Source organism: Schistocerca nitens, chromosome 1 (genome assembly GCF_023898315.1).
Source record: "Schistocerca nitens isolate TAMUIC-IGC-003100 chromosome 1, iqSchNite1.1, whole genome shotgun sequence".
Lineage (NCBI taxonomy): Eukaryota > Metazoa > Arthropoda > Insecta > Orthoptera > Acrididae > Schistocerca > Schistocerca nitens.
Window position 1 is genome coordinate 604,366,937 of NC_064614.1, and position 20,597 is coordinate 604,387,533.

Sequence of the window (20,597 nt, forward strand, 5' to 3'; positions counted from 1 at the left end):
TGGGGCTCACTCCCACTGAACGTGATCGCACTCCTTTGGAGTGCAGTCTGACTGCAATTTTTACTCTAGTGTACTGTTTGGAACTACCAGGGACCGTCCAAAATCATTCGGCGAAGTATGAACTTGATCCCAATCAGAAAAAGGTGCTTACGCTTTTCCAGCCCTGCTGATTCGCGTTCTCCTGTGATATGATCACGGGAGTGTGCGACATCCAAACATGCTTCAATAAAACGCCAAAAGGTCTCCCTAAGGGCATCCAGTATCGAAGGCTATCAAGGATGTCGTGCTGCTGCTCATCGTAGAGTGAACTGTCGTTTCCGACTGCGAAATGTGTGGGAACCAACACCACAAACGCTGTAAGAGTGGTTTTTAATATTCAAGGAAGATTTTATTCAAAATCTAGCGCGGTACGCACGAGGTGTGGCTCAGGTGGCTTTTGTAGCCCAGTTTGAGGCTTTTTAACAGTTTCACAGACCACACAACTTTACGAGCTGTACATGAGGTGAGGTACCGAAATAAATACTTATTTGAAACTACTATGCTGTTAATTTCCATAGTTTCCTTGCGGTCATGATTGTGGAGCTCGACTGTTTTCAGAAGTGGAAGCATAATCTTTTGATCGAGTTTACTTAGAGTGTTTCCTGAGTAGTAGGTTGATGCTCGTGAAAATTGGTGAGACGCATACCTACGACGGAAGGCTATTTTTTTCAATAACGGTGCCAACCATTTTTCAGTGGAAAAGCTATTTTCTCCGATGAGAAACTTCTTAATTAGCTGCTGTTTTTACTCGTCTTGAAATTTAAAGATACTATTAGCAAGATTACGGCATTTTTTTGAACGCAGATATCAATATTGCGTTATAAGTTAGTATATACGCGTTCCAAGATGTCACCATCAGTTTTTGCCGCTTCCTAGTTGATTACTTCTTTCAGGTCGGCTAATTGGAGAGAGGGCGGGCTCCTATAACTTAGATATGTGGTTGGCGCTATCACTACAGAAACACCCACAAGTGGTGAAATTAAGGAGCCTGGGGGCCAAAGGGTGTCACCAAAACACCAAAACGTGAAATGCCCCTTCATGGAAGCATGTGACGAATCAGATTCATTTTCAATGGTACAGTGTATGAGGTTGCACCAGAATGTGCAAACATTTTTATGTAGTCGTCTTCTCAGTTGTGGGAACAACGAAGTGTTGGGCATGTGAAATAGTGTTCAGCAATGATTGTAGCATAAGTAAAAATTTAATTTTAAAAAATGGACAGAAAATGCCAGTCCGTCAGCACACTGTTATTCACTCTACTGGCTGTGAATACAAATGCTTTCGTGGCATTCACGAGGATTTCCGTTGGCCTAATATCAGATATTCTGTTTGTTGTCCTTCCTTTTGAAATGAAAATGATGTTATTTACTAATGATGATTATTGTATTTCCAATTTTGGAAATCAGAATGTGCGTTGAAATGGAAGCGTCCTTTAATTAGTCAGAAACTGGTACCTTATACTGGTAAACAACGCACATTACATGTGGGTTTCATTTCAAATCTTTCCGCGAATTAATTTTACTTCACGTGTGTGTCTTTGTGCAATTTGGTTTCGTCATGGCATTAGTACTTATCTTACCCTGTCTTCTGGGGGCTTTAGTGTCTTGCTTAGACACGATGGATTCCTCTTCACAATACTTCCTATTGTTGTCTGACGAATCCTCCTCAGGGTTGTAATGTGGCTGGGAACAGTATTTCAACGTCCTAGGCTGAAATGAAAGCAAAACGGTCACTAAACGGCCAATCACTTACCATATACGCTATGTGCAAACATGTCGTGCCCTGCTATGCACTCCATCTCTGCTGAAACGTGAAATGGTCACTAATTCATCCACTCTACCTATAGAAGGCACATCATACTAGCTATGCTCACGGAAATGAAAATTGTTGCACTGTGACCATCTTAACCAGCCGTTACGAAATACTCCATTACCTCCACTCCCGCGCTATATGTTGATCAAAATCACATCCCTATTTTCAGAGTCGAAATGAGGTAAGGTGAAGAATAGGGTGAGTCGAAAGTTGCTGAAATTTTTCAGCTGGAGACTGAAACATAGCAGGCCCAGAGGACGCACTCGTCCAGATTAATGCCATTTCTCGGACTCTCAGAAATATCGAATCACTGGCACGAGGTAATAGGAGCATCACACCGACACATCAGTTGATTGCAGTTCAATGACTGCAGACTGAGTGTGGACGAGGTGCAATAAAGACTACTGTGTGGCAATAAATAAGCACTGGTCTCTCTGGAAGGACTACAAAATAAGCAGGTGTTGGGTTGATCGGCTGCCTTTGACGAGTATATGGACGGCAACAACTGCAATCCGAACAGAGGTCACGAGCAAAGTGCCTCCACATACCGATGTGAACAGATTACTGGAAGCTGGGTTGAGATTTCGACTTGCCGTGTGTCACTTACCACTAACAGCATACCACGGACAACAGAAACAAATGACATATTGCAGCAGGATAATGCGAGACTTCACACTGCAATTCACGTAAGTAACTCATTGAGAAATTTAAGGAGACTTATGCCTCTGCTTATAGGTCGCTAGACTAGCTGATCATTTTCCGTTCAAAAATATTTATGTAATGATGTGTTTCGGGCACACACATCATCAGAACATCGAAAAGAAAAGTCTTCAAACAACATATGGAGTCACATGTGTCAGCCGTCAGTATCAGTTCTCAACTTGTCTAAAGTACGGATCCTTGACTGTCCTGTCTATTTGTCTGATTTTTGACCTATAGAGCATGGGTAGCAAAAGGAAACGTATTATTTCATACCAGCCTTCAACTAGCAGTCTTCATGATCGGAACCACCGTGCATTTCAGATATGGAAGGGAATTCCAAATTACTTAAGGTGACTTGCAGAGATTATTTGTCTTCAAATCACCACTGATGCAAGAGTGTATTCATTCTGTGGGGGAGTGGGGTGGGGGGGGGGGCGGAGGAGAGGCGGGAGAGTGTGGGAAGAGGGAGGGAGGGGAGCAGGGGAGGAGGAATTTCACATCTTCAGCTGATGTTCATTATGGTTCAAAATGGCTCTGAGCACTATGGGACTTAACTTCTGAGGTCATCAGTCCCCTAGAACTTAGAACTACTTAAACCTAACTAACCTAAGGACATCACACACATCCATGCACGAGGCAGGATTCGAACCTGCGACCGTAGCGGTCGTGCGGTTCCAGACTGTAGCGCCTAGAACCACTCGGCCACTCCTGCTGGCTGTTGATTATGGACTTCAATTCCGAAAGGAAGAAATAGTTATTTGATATCTGTAAAGTAATGAACACCTCAATAACGTTCGGTAAGAATCGGTTTTGTTCTTAATGAGGTAACTGTTTTCATCTACGCCACTGTATTTCACAAAGAAGACCTGTTTCTGTCGTCCACACACCTGTTTCTATTCGCTACATTAGCTGTGCGGCCAGTGCAATCTGCATCGCCTGTGTTGTCGGCAGGGTACGGCAACCTGGCGCCCAAGACGGCGGCGGGCAAGGTGGCGACCATGGTGTACGCCATCGTGGGCGTGCCGCTGATGCTGCTCTGCCTGTCCAACCTGGGCGCGCTGCTCGCCGACACGTTCCAGTTCGCCTACTCGCAGGCGCACGCCTGCTGCTCGCCCCCGCCGCCTCCGCGGGCCTTGGCCCAGCCGCCCCCGGCCGGCGCCGCCCAGGCGTCAGCCCCGGCCGCCGCCTCGCCGCCCCCGCCGTCGCGCCAGCCTCCAGAGAAGCCCCTAGTGACGGCCACCCTGCGTCGCAACCGCCCTATGGCTCCCGAGGTGAGGCGCGCATTGTCTTCGCACAACTTGCGCGCGGTAGTGTTCTCGGATAACTTAGGAGCTGACCCTTTAGAGAGGCAGCAAGAAGTATTTAATTAGCCTCTAGCACTGACGTACGTCAAGCAAAGTATCGGATTTACTATGGTCTAATTTAGCTCTCCCTTCACTTGCTTCATTCTCAACAGGCTTTTTGTAAGAACTGTTAACGTAAGTTACAAACTTAGGAGTTCGTCAAATCATTTCTTGTCCATGTCGTTGGGTTATGTTTTCACTTAAATGATTAGCTTGCTTACTGTTGATTTAACTGTCAGAGATTGCTTTTTGCATACAAATTTCTTGAAAACAAATCAATCGCTTGAAAAATTCATCTGTCAGTTTGTAGATTTGTATAAGAATTAGCTTGAATGAAACTAGTGCACCGTAATGTCGTCATCAGAGCTTAGACTACCGGATACAAACAAAATTTTTCTGCAATGAAGCAAAAAAAATCTCGACAAACTTTCCTCGCGAATTTGTGTGCCCACCTCTCCAAAAATGGTTCAAATGGCTCTGAGCACTATGCGACTTAACTTCTGAGGTCATCAGTCGCCTAGAGCTTAGAACTAATTAAACCTAAGGACATCACACACATCCACGCCCGAGGCAGGATTCGAACCTGCGACCGTAGCGGTCACTCGGCTCCAGACTGTAGCGCCCAGAACCGCACGGCTACTCCGGCCGGCCCCACCTCTCCGACACTGCACTATTTTGGTCTTTTATTGGAGTCACCTATCATTAAATAATCTCTGTGCCATACACAAAAGACTGAATGGTTAGTTACTCGTATAGGTATAAGTCATCTTTAGCTTTCAGGTTGTCACGAGAACCCATTGTGTGCGGTGTCGCAGGCTCAATCTTTAGTAAGGTCATTTGAAAGTGCTCTGTTAATAATTGTGACAAGAAAAGTTTTAGCTACTATTGATTCACCATGTGCATCAGGAGGGCGACGAAAAATGAGAGTCCGAGAGGTGCAGAGATTGACCTTTATGGTCGACTGTCGGCTCTCTTGAATATTTTAGTTAACTATTCTTCGTGAAGATCACATTAATGTTGTTGATAATTTTTCCCTTTTAGTGTAGGATCTGTCAGAAACATAAATTGCTTTCTCAGACTACTAATTACGCCCGAAAGTGATTGGAAGGTCCAGTACCTCAGTGTAATTAACAGATAATTAATTTTTCAGAACACTTTGCCCATAGTGTTATTTATGCGAACACCTTAGCCATTTCAGACAATATACTTTCAGACCTATTTGCAACAACTAAGTGACTTACAGCTCTTCTAAACATCAAAATTCTATGTCTGCTAAAGTCGTAATAACGTGAACTGAGCGTGTATAAGCGGTGAGTCACAAGTCATGACCCAGTCTACATTGGTGATTCAATAGCCCTGGCTCGTAAGAGAAATTCGTAATTAGTGAAGACAACGGTAATACAAAGAGATGAACGCATGTTGCAGATATACTTTAACCGTTCACACAAAATGTTACGTTATTGGTACCTCACAACAAGGATTGGGATAATTTTCAGGAAAAGCACGTGGAAAGTGGAACCACATATTTCGCCATGTGTTGTTTCCTGGAATACACTTTATTCCTTAACAGCAATATAAAAATTACAATTTGAAAAACCTCGTTAGAAGAATAACAACGCTCACAATAATTTATAATACTTGAACAGGTGCAATTCATTAATAGCAAAATTTAACAATCTATACCATTTAGAACAGGGCTTGAAACGAGAAATATACAGCCTCCAAATACAAGTAAGAATTCACACAACTAAAAGTGGCTGCAAGCGGGTTCAACAATCTGTTTTAACAAGAAAGAATTACGAAAGACTCTCAGTAAATGTACTAACAATTCCAAAGTATGGTTGACGTGTTAAACAAGTGGGTATCGCCCATCGAAAATACAGAAAAAGTAAAAAGTCACGCCACTGATCGTGGCTGTTGGAAAGCCCTTACCAATGTATAAGATTTAATAAAATCCCTTAATCAATCAAATACACAGTGCCCAAAATACAAGGAAAGCTGGGAAGGCATTCAATTTAAATGTGACTCCCAGCTGGTACACGTCAGCAGGGAAGATTAAGAATGAAGCTTAAATAAATGTACAGTTGCTGAAAAAGCAAGATAAGCTGGGGGACACGCAATTTAAATGTGACAATGTCACATCCAAATGCTCCAGAAATGCGGATATCACACTGTTGTGCCAGCTGGCCAGATGGGTTCAAATGGTTCAAATGGCTCTGAGCACTATGGGACTTAACTTCTGAGGTCATCGGTCCCGTAGAACTTCGAACTCCTTAAACCTAACTAACTTAAGGACATCACACACAGCCATGCCCGAGGCAGGATTCGAACCTGCGACCGTAGAGGTCGCGCGGTTCCGAACTGTAGCGCCTAGAACCGTTCGGCCACTCCGGCCGGCGGCCAGATGGGGACCCAACATTGTCAGGTGCTGATAACGCCCTCTGTCAAGAGTATGGGACGTCTTCATGTTCTTCACAGTGATGATTTTACATCTGACGCGTATCACGTCTCTTATATAGAGTAGCTAGGAATAACAGTACGCATTTTTGTTTTACCAAATATTAAAAAGAAGGACTCTTGCAGAAGCTCTAGATCAGCTATGCATGAAAAATTAATTAAACATCTTGATAACATAGTGTACAAATTTCATTGTCAACCAGTTATTATTAGAGGAGTAATAAGTGTATTCCAAGAAAATAACTTTGCATACTCTTACGCCATTGTGTGAGGTAAGAGTAAGGGGGCATGGGGCAAGAGTACGCAATGCGTACTTTTATCCCTAACTGTAGAAAATAAAAGGATTACAAAAAATATACGGAAAGACAAATTAAGAACTCTATTATTTGGCAGTTGCGAAAAATAAATGTCATAGTTGCAGTAAGGCCGAAAAAAATTTATCGAAGGAAATGCAGTGCTGCTATCGCTTGTTCTTCCACTGAAGAGACAGTTTTTGTGAATCGGCCGAGGAATTCACTGCCTTTACCAGTTTTAAGACTTTTTCTTAAGGCGGGCTTTGAACACTCAGTACTTTTGGATGCTTGCCATAGGGAGCACCGATTTTCAATGTGGGCAAGAGCTTGGTGGTAGAGCTGCTCTATTAATGGCTGTCGAGTTGGCGTGCTCGGTCGGCTTTTGGAAAAGAAAATGCACTATGGAAGACGTTATTTTATTCGAAGTCTACCTGAGAGGTACTTATGCCTGAAGAAACCACTACCCAACGAAAGAACAGAAAAAATAAATTCAAATTCTCTAAGATGAATAATGAGGCATCTAAGGTAAATGAACACAAACAAAAAAAAAAAATGTTTGAATGATTAAAAAATTCGAATTACAGGTTATGGGGTGAATATTCGTTTCTTGATAAGGTACAAGTATGCACTGCGAACTTGCACTCCGTTAGACTTGCATGTTTTTTTCCATTCCGCTATTTTCTTTTTTGCTAATCGGCAGATAACACACACGACTAAAGTCATGGAGATAAAGGAGGATATTGGAAGCTTAAAGAAGCTAGTTTCTGTACCACGGTTATCTAATTTTTAAATAGATTTAGTTTCACCTAACACTCAGTCAAAACTATGCAAATTTTATATCGGAAACGTACAAAAGTCACTTACAGCTTTTCTGCAGCTGTAAAAGGCCGACCGCCAAGATGTTCCTGAGTGAAACTGAGGAGACAGTAATGTTTGCGCTGCCTGCGTGGGAATGGTGAACTTCTGCTTTAGGGACCTGAATGCTCGATGAGTACTCTTGACCCACATGTACTTCTCCGTAAGAGGCCAGGTAGTAAAACTAAAAACGAACAACCCTAATGCATTCTGATGACAATTCTACCTGACCCAGAGAAATGAAACTCAAATCATTTACATAGTCGTTAGTGGTGTGTTCGTATACGAAGTCACTAGAGACACAGGGAATAGTGACTATGAGATCGTCATAGCGACAATGGCTATTAAAGTTGATCGATCAGTTGAGAAGGCAAGGAGATTATTTCTGGTAGAAAGAGCAGATAAGCAGTTGTTAGCGCCCCACTAATAAGTAGCACAATGAATAGACAACATTTAGTTCCAGTACGATGGACTTAGCGGAATTACGGACAAAGTTTAAAGGGGTTGTTAATCGTCCTCTGTAAAGGTATGTGCAGATTAAGTATATTAACGGTGGGAAAGACCAACCGTGATTTAACAGCGAAAAGGCTGTAGCACTCTCGGCTCAAAAGCGAACGTGGAAATGACGAAAGACTCAAGATGTTGGAGGTTCGCGCTTCTGTAAGAAGATCGCTGAACGAAACTTAAACAACTGTCGCGATCATACCTTAGCGAAAGGTCTTATCGTTAAGCTGGTCTAGGGCTCCAGTCCATTCACTGGTTGACTAGTCTGCCGTGACAACAGAAGGTAGCAAAAGGAAAGCCGAGTTGAAGAAATCGTTGACGCAGAAAGATGGTGTAAAAATATCGTCGTCTGACCGTCGCACAGATTCCCGTTTGGAGAACATAGTAATAGGAATCCCTGGTGTAGTGAAATAACTGTAAGATATAAAAATAAATAAATCGCCGAGTCCGGATGAAATCCCAGTTCGATTTTACGAAGAATACTGTCCGTCGTTAGCCCCTTACGTAGCTTGCATTTATCGCGAGTGCAAAAAAAGCACAGGTAACTTTTATATATAAAAAGGGTGAAAGAATGGACACGCGAAATTAGAGACTAATGTTCTTAACATGGGTTTTCTGCAGAATTCTTGAATATATTCTCAGTTAGAATGTAATAAATTTCCTTGAGGCGTAAAAGCTTCTTGATACACATGCATCAATAAGGTGACGGCGGCCAACGGTTCTTTCTTTCAGTATGGATGCACATCATGCCCGATATGTTAAGGGAATCAGGACAGTGAGTGGCTCGAAGAGTTCTTAACTAACAGAACCCACTACGTTGTCCTCGATGGTGAGGGTATCTTCAGGAATGACCCTGCGAAATGTGGTATGACCGTTGGTATTTTCTGTATACGTAAATGATCTGGCGGACAAGGAGGGCAGGAATCTGCGCTTGTTTGCTGATGATGCTGTGGTGTAGGAGGATTCAAGATGTCTTAGGCAAAATTTCCAGTTGGTGTGATGAATGGCTGCTAGCTCCAAATATAGAAAAATGTTAATGCAGATGGGTAGGAAAAACAGGCCCGTAAGGTTCGAATACAGCATTAGCAATGTGCTGCTTGACAGGGTGGCATCGATTAAATGTCAAGGCGAAACGCTGGAAAGCGATGTGAAACGAGACGACCACGTAATAAGTATTGTAGTAGGGAAGGTATAATGGGAGAAATTTAGAAAAGTGTGGTTCATCTCTAAAGTAGACCGCATATAGAATACTAGTACGATCCATTCTTGGGTACTGCTCGAGTGTCTGGGAAGACATCGAAGCAATTCAGAGGGGGACTCCTAGATTTTTTACCGGTGGCTCTGAACAACATGCAAGTGTCACGGAGGTGCTTTGGGAACTCAAATGGGAATCCTTGAAGGGGAGGCGACGTTATTTCCCAGAGACACTATTCAGAAAATTTTGAGAACATACATTTACAGCCAACTGGAAGACAATGCTATTGATATTGTAAGTAGGCTGTTTAGGTTCTTATATTTCGCTATTGTAGCGTTGGGCAGTTCGCTGTTATCAGCGCGTAGCGTTGCGCAGTTGGAGGTGAGCCGCCAGCAGTGGTGGATGTGGGGAGAGAGATGCCGGAGTTTTGAGAGCGGATGATCTGGACGTGTGATATATATATATATATATATATATATATATATATATATATATATATATATATATATATATATATTAAGGCAAATACATTGCTTGTTCTTTATAAAAATCTTTCATTTGCTAACTATGCCTATCAGTAGTTAGTGCCTTCAGTAGTTAGAATCTATTATTTAGCTGGCAGTAGTGGCTCTCGCTGTATTGCAGTAGTTCGAGTAATGAAGATTTTTGTGAGGTAAGTGATTCATGAAAGGTATAGGTTATTGTTAGTCAGGGCCATTCTTTTGTAGGGACATTTGAAAGTCAGATTACGTTGCGCTAAAAATATTGTGTGTCAGTTTAGTGTTGATCAGAATAAGTAAAGAGAGTAATGTCTGAGTACGTTCAGTTTTGCTCAGCTGTTTGAAAAGCAAATAATGTAAGAGGTTTATCAGCACAGTCATTTCATTAATTTTTCTAAGGGGACGTTTCACTATTAACGTGTATTTCGCGTGAAGTCGAAGGAGATAAAATAACAGAAATTGGGTTGTTATGGAGCGATGTAGAAAGTCATTTTACCTCGCTCTATTTGCGAGTGGAACAGGAACGACTACTAGTGTTACAGGGAACCCTCCACCATGCACCATACGTTGGCTTGCGGAGTATATATGTAAGTGTAGAAGTTGCACTGACATCTGAAAATGCGTCCTGGGTGATCGATTTTCTTTTTTGTTCTTCATACAGTGTAAATGCTGTCCCTCTTTTCGTTACGACGAACACTTGGTAGCGCCGATAACAGTGGTGGTGGTGCTGGTGCAGGTGCGCCAGCTGCTGACGGAGTGCGCCGAGTACCAGGTGTCGCAGGCGGGGGGCGTCGCGCCGGACGCGGCGGCGACGCGGCTGCTGCGCGAGCTGCGCAGGCCGGCCCCCGTGGGCGGCGCCACCGTCGCCCTGCTCGTCACGCAGCGCCGCGACGACGACGACGACGAGGCGCCCGGCGCTGACGACGATGACGACGACGAGGACGAGGACGACGAGGAGGAGCGCAGGTGCGTGCTGTGAGGGCAGGGAGCAACTACGACTGTGATCGAGCTGCACTTCTCGTCGGTTTTGACATTGTTATACACTGTGAATCAGCTCACCTCACACTTGTAACAATTCAGCGCCAGTATCGGTCCATGACATTAGGTGCCACTGGGCATTTATTTAAATCGAGACACAAAGAAATTAACGACTTAGCTTCCAGCCGGCATTGATTTAAATCGATGGGGAAACTTGAGAATTTGTTGCAGACCAGGATTCGAACTCGACTCCTCTTACTACTGGGAAGATCCTCTGATCACTACGCCGCACGGACACACTGGCCGTCACTACTGCACAGACAGCCCTAGCACACCATGCGTCATACTCATCTTCTTACTTACGCACGCACTACTAACGTAGCGCCCCTTCCACATTATCCTCATTACTCGTGCCATTTAGCCTATTCCTGTAAGAGTTCGATCGAGGTGTACATCCGCAGTGAAGTGAAATTTAGTCGTCCTCACCTTGATTATACAGGGTGTTACAAAAACTTACGGCCAAACTTTCAGGAAACATTCCTCACACACAAATAAAGAAAAGATGTTACGTGGACATGTGTCCGGAAACGCTTAAATTCCATGTTAGAGCTCATTTTAGTTTCGTCAGTATGTACTGTATTTCCTCGACTCACCGCCAGTTGACCCAATTGAAGGAAGGTAATGTTGACTTCCCTGCTTGTGTTGACTTGCGACTCACTGCTCTACAGTACTAGCATCAAGCACATCAGTACGTACCATCAACAGGTTAGTGTTCATCACGAACGTGGTTTTGCAGTCAGTGCAATGCTTACAAATGCGGAGTTGGCCGATGCCCATTTGATGTATGGATTAGCACGGGGCAATAGCCATGGAGCGGTACGTTTGTATCGAGACAGATTTCCAGAACTAAGGTGTCCCGACAGGAAGACGTTCGAAGCAAGTGATCGGCGTCTTAGGGAGCACGGAACATTCCAGCCTATGACTCGCGACTGGGGAAGACCTAGAACGACGAGGACACCTGCAATAGACGAGGCAATTCTTTGTGCAGTTGACGATAACCCTAATGTCAGCGTCAGAGAAGTTGCTGCTGTACAAGGTAACATTGACCACGTCACTGTATTGAGAGTGCTACGGGAGAACCAATTGTTTCCGTACCATGTACAGCGTGTGCAGGCACTATCAGCACCTGATTGGCCTCCACGGGTACACTCTACCTGTGCTGCTAGAACATGTGCCTTTACAAGTACGACACAAAAATGGCTCTGAGCACTATGGGACTCAACTGCCGTGGTCATCAGTCCCCTAGAACTTAGAACTACTTAAACCTAACTAACCTAAGGACATCACACACATCCATGACCGAGGCAGGATTCGAATCTGCGACCGTAGCAGTCGCACGGTTCCGGACTGCGCGCCTAGAACAGCGAGACCACCGCGGCCGGCAAGTGCGACACAACATGTGGTTCATGCACGATGGAGCTCCTGCACATTTCAGTCGAAGTGTTCGTATGCTTCTCAGCAACAGATTCGGTGACCGATGGATTGGTAGAGGCGGACCAATTCCATGGCCTCCACGCTCTCCTGACCTCAACCATCTTGACTTTCATTTATGGGGGCATTTGAAAGCTCTTGTCTACGCAAACCCGGTACCAAATGTAGAGACTCTTCGTGCTCGTGTTGTGGACGGCTGTGATACAATACGCCATTCTCCAGGGCTGCATCAGCGCATCAGGGATTCCATGCGACGGAGGGTGGATGCATGTATCCTCGCTAACGGAGGACATTTTGAACATTTCCTGTAACAAAGTGTTTGAAGTCACGCTGGTACGTTCTGTTGCTGTGTGTTTCCATTCCATGATTCATGTGATTTGAAGAGAAGTAATAAAATGAGCTCTAACATGGAAAGTAAGCGTTTCCGGCCACATGTCCACATAACATATTTTCTTACTTTGTGTGTGAGGAATGTTTCCTGAAAGTTTGGCCGTACCTTTTTGTAACACCCTGTATACATGTTTTTTAGGACATGTCCAAAAGGTGTGGACAACCAGTTGTTCGGTAGGGATACACGCCATGCTAAAACTCTTAAGAGAATCGGTGAAATGCTGCGAGTAATGAGGATAATGGGGATGGGGCATTACATTAGTAGTGTGTGGATAAATTGAGAATTTGTGTCTGACGGCAGGCGTGCCAGGGTAGTCCGTGTAGCTACTATGACCACTGTGTCCAGACGGCGCAAAGGTCAGCACATCTGCCTACTAAGCAAGGAATCACGATTCGAATCTCAATTCGGCACAAATTTTAGATTTCCCCATCGATTTAAATAGGTATCTGCTAGCAGCTAATGTCATTAATCGCTTTGCGCCTTGACTGTTACTGGCGCTGAATTGTGTCATGACTCATAATGGATGTCGGATGAAAACTTCTGTCTGTTCTTTCGGATATGTCTGACAGAACAAACTCCACATATATTATTATTATCATACAATTTTGCCCTTAAAACAGTGATTGAACTTCAATATTACATGTTTATTCAATTTTCCCCTTTTTTCATGTTTTCTTATTCTTTTTCTCTTCCCAAAATCACTTCATTCTCTGACTGTGTTCGTCTTTCCTTTGTTATGTCCATGTTTTTGCTGGTCTCTTCATTTCTTTTACTTTAAATTTCGTGTTCATAATTTTGTTTCTGAATTTTTCTCTTTCATCTATTGATTTCTGCTTGTTTTAGGTCTTCTTCTATTTCATGAAACCACTTGGTTTTTTTTTGATTGAGCTGTTGACTACATCAATAAGCCTCTTTGTGAGTCTAGTGTTGTTCATCGACGTTTTCTGATTATGTCTTTGAGTCTGTCTGTATGTTCGTATAGTTCTTTGGTTGACCTCTTCATCCGTATACCGTCTCCATGTACTGCTGCACAAATTTTCCAAAGGATTTTACGTTCTATCTTTTCTGTCTCTGCGATGCCTGTTTGTGGTAGTTTCTGACGCACAGAGGGCTTCTGGTAGTACAAATGTGTTGTAGTGCCTGAGTTTCACCTGTCTTGAGATGTTTCTTTTATTGTAGTGCGTCCATGTTAGTTTGTATGCTTTCAGAAGTTTTTCTGTTCGTTCTGTACTGGAGGCCTTCTTTGATCCTCCTATTTGTGTGTATTTCCCTAGATACTTGAATATTTCCACTCTGTTAACTAATCTGTATCTTCTGTTCATGACTTACGCACTGTTGATCTTTCTTTCCATATATTTTCTTTTCTAGTATGATATCTGTAACTCAGTTTTAGCAGAGATTTCATGTAAATATGACAGGGCTTCCTGCGCTTCTTCCCTGTTGTTGTTGAATATTTCCAAGTGATCTGCAAATTCTAGGCATTTTAAGATTGTCTTGTTTGCACGTGTTCTTCCTAACTGAATTCCTTTTACTTTTTCTTCCCACTGCTTGATATTTTTGTTCAGGACTATGTTGAATGGATGTGGTGAGAGACCATCTCCTTGTCTGACCCCTGTATGTGTCACAAATGGTTCTGAGATTTCTCCCAAAACTTTACTTTTGTATGTGGTGTTGGTGAACGTCTGTCTATCAGTGCCTTGTTTTTCTGCCCATTCTATGTTCTTTTAGTATGATAAAGAGAGAGTTTGCCTGTCAATGGAGTCATAGGCCTTCTTAAAGTTCACTAATGTAACTTCAGTATTGTTCGCCTGTCTGACCTTCAAGAGTGTTCGCAGGTTCCAAATTTGTTCAGTACAGGATCTTCCCTTTCTGAACCCTGCCTGTTATTCACTTATCTTCGTATCCACTTGTGGTTCCAGTGTGTTCAATAACTCCTTGAACAGAATTTTGTGAGTGACCGGTAGAAATGAGATCCCTCTCTAAATTTTAGGGTCTGTCCTCTCTCCCTTTTTGCGGAGGGGGTGAATCAGAGCGCATTTCCATTTCCGTGGAGTTTTCTCTGTTCTCCATATTTCCAAGAGAATTTTATGAATTTTCTTTGTAATAGTTTCGTCTGTGAGTTTCCAGATCTCGGCGATAATGCCATCTTCCCCTGGGGTTCTGTTGTTCTTTAGTTGTTTTATAACCTCCTCCACCTCTGTGATTGTAGGCGGCTTCGAGTCTGGGTTTGACAGTGTTTTCGTGAAGTGTAATTTTTCTTTGGGTTTCTCATAGTTGAGGAGTTTATCAAAGTATTCTTTAAGAATATTGTAATTTTCTTTAGTGTTTGTTTCTAGAGATCCAGTTGTTCTTCTGAAACAGGTATTTGGAGGCAGATACACCATTAATTTTTTCCCTGCATGTTCTATAGAAATGAATTCCTCTATTTCATTTCGTCTGTTTTTGTAGTATGCCCTTTTCACTGCTCTAATATCTTTCGAAAATTGTTTTTGTACTTTGTGGAAATCGTGTCATGTTTCCGTTGTTCTGTTGCTGCTGAACCTCTTCCATGCCTTAGCTCTTTGTTCAACTGCCTAAGTTGCATTCCAGCATCTATGTTTGCTTTTCCTGGGAGGCTAAACCCAACGCATTGCCTTCTGAACTGTCTTCGCCAAGTTTGTCCAGTTCTCTGTTGTATTCTAATTAACTTCTTCAATAATTTGTCTTCGTTTATCTTTATGTATTGTGGATGTGGTCTTATAATTTTGTTCTATTTTATGGCTCTAAATGGCTTTGAGCAGTATGGGACTTAACATCTGAGGTCATCAGTCCCCTAGACTTCGAACTACTTACACCTAACTAACTTAAGGACATCGCACACATCCATGCCCGAGGCATGGTTCGAACCTGCGGCCGTAGCGGTCGCGCAGTTCCAGACTGCAGCGCCTAGAACCGCTCGGCCACTACGGTCGGCTCATTTGCTTGTGATTCTTCTCTTTGCCTAGTTGTGCACTGAAATCTCCTAGTGCAATCTTGACGTGTCTTTCTGGTATTTTGTTTGTTATTTCTTCCATGTCTTCCCAAAAGTTTTCGACTCCTTGTGGTCTCTTCCTGTTGTGATCGTTTATAGATGCATGTGCGTTGGTGGTTGTGCATTCTTTTTTTCCTGATTTGATGATTATTTTGAAGATACTGAACTGAAATCTATGATGTTGTCTATGACATACACTCCTGGAAATTGAAATAAGAACACCGTGAATTCATTGTCCCAGGAAGGGGAAACTATTGACACATTCCAGGGGTCAGATACATCACATGATCACACTGACAGAACCACAGGCACATAGACACAGGCAACAGAGCATGCACAATGTCGGCACTATTACAGTGTATATCCACCTTTCGCAGCAATGCAGGCTGCTATTCTCCCATGGAGACGATCGTAGAGATGCTGGATGTAGTCCTGTGGAACGGCTTGCCATGCCATTTCCACCTGGCGCCTTAGTTGGACCAGCGTTCGTGCTGGACGTGCAGACCGCGTGAGACGACGCTTCATCCAGTCCCAAACATGCTCAATGGGGGACAGATCCGGAGATCTTGCTGGCCAGGCTAGTTGACTTACACCTTCTAGAGCACGTTGGGTGGCACGGGATACATGCGGACGTGCATTGTCCTGTTGGAACAGCAAGTTCCCTTGCCGGTCTAGGAATGGTAGAACGATGGGTTCGATGACGGTTTGGATGTACCGTGCACTATTCAGTGTCCCCTCGACGATCACCAGTGGTGTACGGCCAGTGTAGGAGATCGCTCCCCACACCATGATGCCGGGTGTTGGCCCTGTGTGCCTCGGTCGTATGCAGTCCTGATTGTGGCGCTCACCTGCACGGCGCCAAACACGCATACGACCATCATTGGCACCAAGGCAGAAGCGACTCTCATCGCTGAAGACGACACGTCTCCATTCGTCCCTCCATTCACGCCTGTCGCGACACCACTGGAGGCGGGCAGCACGATGTTGGGGCGTGAGCGGAAGACGGCCTAACGGTGTGCGGGACCGTAGCCCAGCTTCATGGAGACGGTTGCGAATGGTCCTCGCCGATACCCCAGGAGCAACAGTGTCCCTAATTTGCTGGGAAGTGGCGGTGCGGTCCCCTACGGCACTGCGTAGGATCCTACGGTCTTGGCGTGCATCCGTGCGTCGCTGCGGTCCGGTCCCAGGTCGACGGGCACGTGCACCTTCCGCCGACCACTGGCGACAACATCGATGTACTGTGGAGACCTCACGCCCCACGTGTTGAGCAATTCGGCGGTACGTCCACCCGGCCTCCCGCATGCCCACTATACGCCCTCGCTCAAAGTCCGTCAACTGCACATACGGTTCACGTCCACGCTGTCGCGGCATGCTACCAGTGTTAAAGACTGCGATGGAGCTCCGTATGCCACGGCAAACTGGCTGACACTGACGGCGGCGGTGCACAAATGCTGCGCAGCTAGCGCCATTCGACGGCCAACACCGCGGTTCCTGGTGTGTCCGCTGTGCCGTGCGTGTGATCATTGCTTGTACAGTCCTCTCGCAGTGTCCGGAGCAAGTATGGTGGGTCTGACACACCGGTGTCAATGAGTTCTTTTTTCCATTTCCAGGAGTGTATTTATGTACTGCAAATCCTGTGTCAAACATTGTTGGTGTTCCTCGCCTGACAGCAGGTTTTCCTTTGTATATGCTGTAGTTTTCCATAATTAAATGGTTCTCATCAAAAAAACGCGTCTCTTGTATTGCGAGGTTTTTTATGTGAAATGTTTCTAGTACATCAGTAAGCTCTTTAAGTTAGCCTATCTTAACAACCTACCGCTCAGATGTACCAAGGGGCCACCTACAGTGTCTCCTCAACAACCGTTCAGCGAACGATGCTGCGTAAGGGCCTCTGCAGTAGACACCTGGTTCATGTACCCTTTGTGACCGCTACTCATCGGCGACGAAGGCTGAAATTTGCACGCCAGTATCGCTACTGGACGTCCATCGAGGGGTGGCTGACGGCCTTTTCAAATGTATCACGTCTAATGCTCCATCGGACAGATGGCTATTGGCCTGAACGGTGTGAAACATCTGAAAGCAAACACTCTGCAACAATCGTCGGAAGGGTCTAGACCGGAGGGCTTTCCCCGGGTCATCTCGTCATTCTGGAACGCACGATAGATAAACACAAGTATGCATCCATCCTTGGTAATCACGTCGATCCCTACATGCAGTTTGCTTTTCCTCCGCACGATGGCATCCACCAGCAGGACAGTGCAATGTGTGACACAGCTTGCAGTGTTCAAGTGCATGCGTGGGTCGAAGAGCATCAGGACGAGCATTCCATATTCCCCTGGCCACAAAACTTCCTCAGCTTTAAAAGGAATCGAGAATCGGTGGGACCACCTCGATCGAGCTGTTCGTGTTATGGATCCTCGACCTAAAATCCTCGCGCAGCTGGATACGGCACTGGGATAGGAAAGGCTCCACGTCCCTGTTAATATCTTACAGAACCTCACTAACTCACATTTTGCACATTTCGCAGTGGTCCACTCTGCAAAAGATAGTTATTCAAGATTCTGACAGGGGGTCACATTAATGTGACTGGACAATGTAGTTACACAGATTCACATTGCATGGAGATATAACGAAACCACATTAAGCTGAAGTTCTCATGTCAAATAGATAAAAGTTATCTTGTAAAGCCAACATTAAAACCACTGGCATAGCAAGCCACTAGAACTGATACCAGACTGAAAAGTTTTTCAACTGATTATGTCACTACGTGGAAATGTGCCGTTTAATAATTTTCTTCTTACGTCACTCCAGTTCATATTGTTTTATTATCTCTGTGAAATGTAATAATAATAATGACGTGTGACGAGGGCCTCCCGTCGGGTAGACCACTCGCCTGGTGTAAGTCTTTCGATTTGGCGTCACTTCCGCCACTTGCGCGTCGATGGGGATGAAATGATGATGATTAGGACAACACAACACCCAGTCCCTGAGCGGAGAAAATCTCCGACCCAGCCGGAAATCGAACCCAGGCACTAGGGATTGACAGTCTGTCGCGCTGACCACTCAGTTACCGGGGGCGGACTTGGTGCAATGTGAACTTATGTGACAAGAACTTATTCTGATGAAGATCCCATTAGTCGGTATCAGAACCAAGTCAATACAATAAAATTAGTGCAACCGATTGGCAGTCTTTAATCCTTCATTAGAACTTAAATGTGGTTGCTGAAAGTCAGCCATGTTCAAGACTGTAAGATTTTTACCGTCCCTTGTATCTAAGGTTCTCACAAAGTACAAAGATTGTAAAGTACGTATGTAGAACTGTAAACGGATCCTAGCAAAGGGTGGACATGCGTTACGTACCACGAATAATGGAGATGTGACCCTTGTGCGCAATTTCTGGTGAAGCAACCTCACAAGGACAATTATCAATTCATAAATTACAGGGCCGCCACCTGCCCAAGCCCTTCCTAACAATTAAGGAAAGACCGAACTGGAAATTATCAGTTTAATTAAATCAAGAATTTAATTATAAGAGTGCAATTTTGTAAAGAAACTAACAAGAAGAACAGCGTTGTCTGTCGTATATCAATGAGCTTAATTAAACGTGATAATTTCTTAATTTTGAGACAGTACACCGTTCACTTTGATTTTCTTCTCCAATTTTTGTTCATCATTAGCAAGCAGATTAACTTAAAATAATCAGGGAATAGAGCATCAATTTGAAAACTGGCATGAATGAGAAAGATAAAGGACGCAGAGTTTATCTTTTAATTAGCACAATTATTTCATTACTGAATTTGATGCACATCCTATGAACACACGACTGGTCCTGAATAAAAAAGCTTAACTAAACAATTCACAAAAAATTGTAGAATCTCTCAATTAAAAAGGAAAAATACACAAAAGGGAAGTGGAACACAGTAATTTAATCATTCCATTTACATACCCACGACTGTCCGAAAGGAACAAAGCAACTTCCACACTTTTAATTTCAGCCACCATCATCGCCGATTTTTAACAAAATCATTATGCCACTACACACGCTTCAGTTAAGCTCAAGTACTTAAATATGCCATTACTTAAATATAGGGAAGTTCCAATTCGACCTACTCCGTATCAGCAGAAACCCTCTCTAGGAGCTACGAACTGTACTCACCAACCGCTAGCTGCAGAGTGTCCTTTCTCCACCGAGCTTCGCCTAACTACCGGTGCAACGGAAGCTACCAACATCTTAACATCTGAGGTTATCAGTCCCCTAGAACTTAGAACTACTTAACCCTAACTAGCCTAAGGGCATCACACACATCCATGCCCGAGGCAGGATTCGATCCTGCAACCGTAATGGTCGCACGGTTCCAGACTGAAGCGCCTAGAACCGCTCGGCCACACAGGCCGGCCCCGACAGACAAACCAACCTTGGACTAAAAGGGGTAAACCTCTCTGTTCAGGTACTGGGATCCTAAGTTGGTCATCTTGTGCTACCCTCCAAACGAGAAAGAAACCTCACCTGCTCCTAACAGACGACAACCAACTCAGCGTCCCCCACAAAAGAAACCCGAAACCACGCGTAAAAACACTCATTCAGTAGGTGTTCATTAATTACAACAATTGCTCAAAGTTACCAGTCACTTTTATCAGAATTCACGGAGCCCAGACGATCGTCACTCATCCTTCCCGACGTGACGCTACCAGTATCGACGATGATTTATTCGCCCTTGAAGAGAAAATTCTAACCTGCCACAACTCTGCTAAGTTATGCAGAATTCGCCCGCATCTCGCGGTCGTGCGGTAGCGTTCTCGCTTCCCACGCCCGGGTTCCCGGGTTCGATTCCCGGCGGGGTCAGGGATTTTCTCTGCCTCGTGATGGCTGGGTGTTGTGTGCTGTCCTTAGGTTAGTTAGGTTTAAGTAGTTCTAAGTTCTAGGGGACTTATGACCACAGCAGTTGAGTCCCATAGTGCTCAGAGCCATTTGAACCATTTTATGCAGAATATGCTTCATGCTCTCTGCAATACGGGACTTAAAACTA

At 44.3% G+C, this 20,597-nt stretch overlaps 1 protein-coding gene across 1 annotated transcript in view; it reads left to right on the forward strand.

Moving 5' to 3' along the window:
- Positions 1-656: 656 nt before the first annotated feature.
- The window catches only part of LOC126262554 (potassium channel subfamily K member 15-like), a 43,434-nt gene continuing 23,493 nt past the window's right edge, over positions 657-20,597 (forward strand). Inside the window, exons 1-3 of the mRNA XM_049959294.1 lie at positions 657-726; positions 3,499-3,660; positions 10,417-10,609. Of these exons, the coding sequence (XP_049815251.1) occupies positions 657-726; positions 3,499-3,660; positions 10,417-10,609 (425 nt within the window). The remainder of the gene's footprint in view (positions 727-3,498; positions 3,661-10,416; positions 10,610-20,597) is intronic.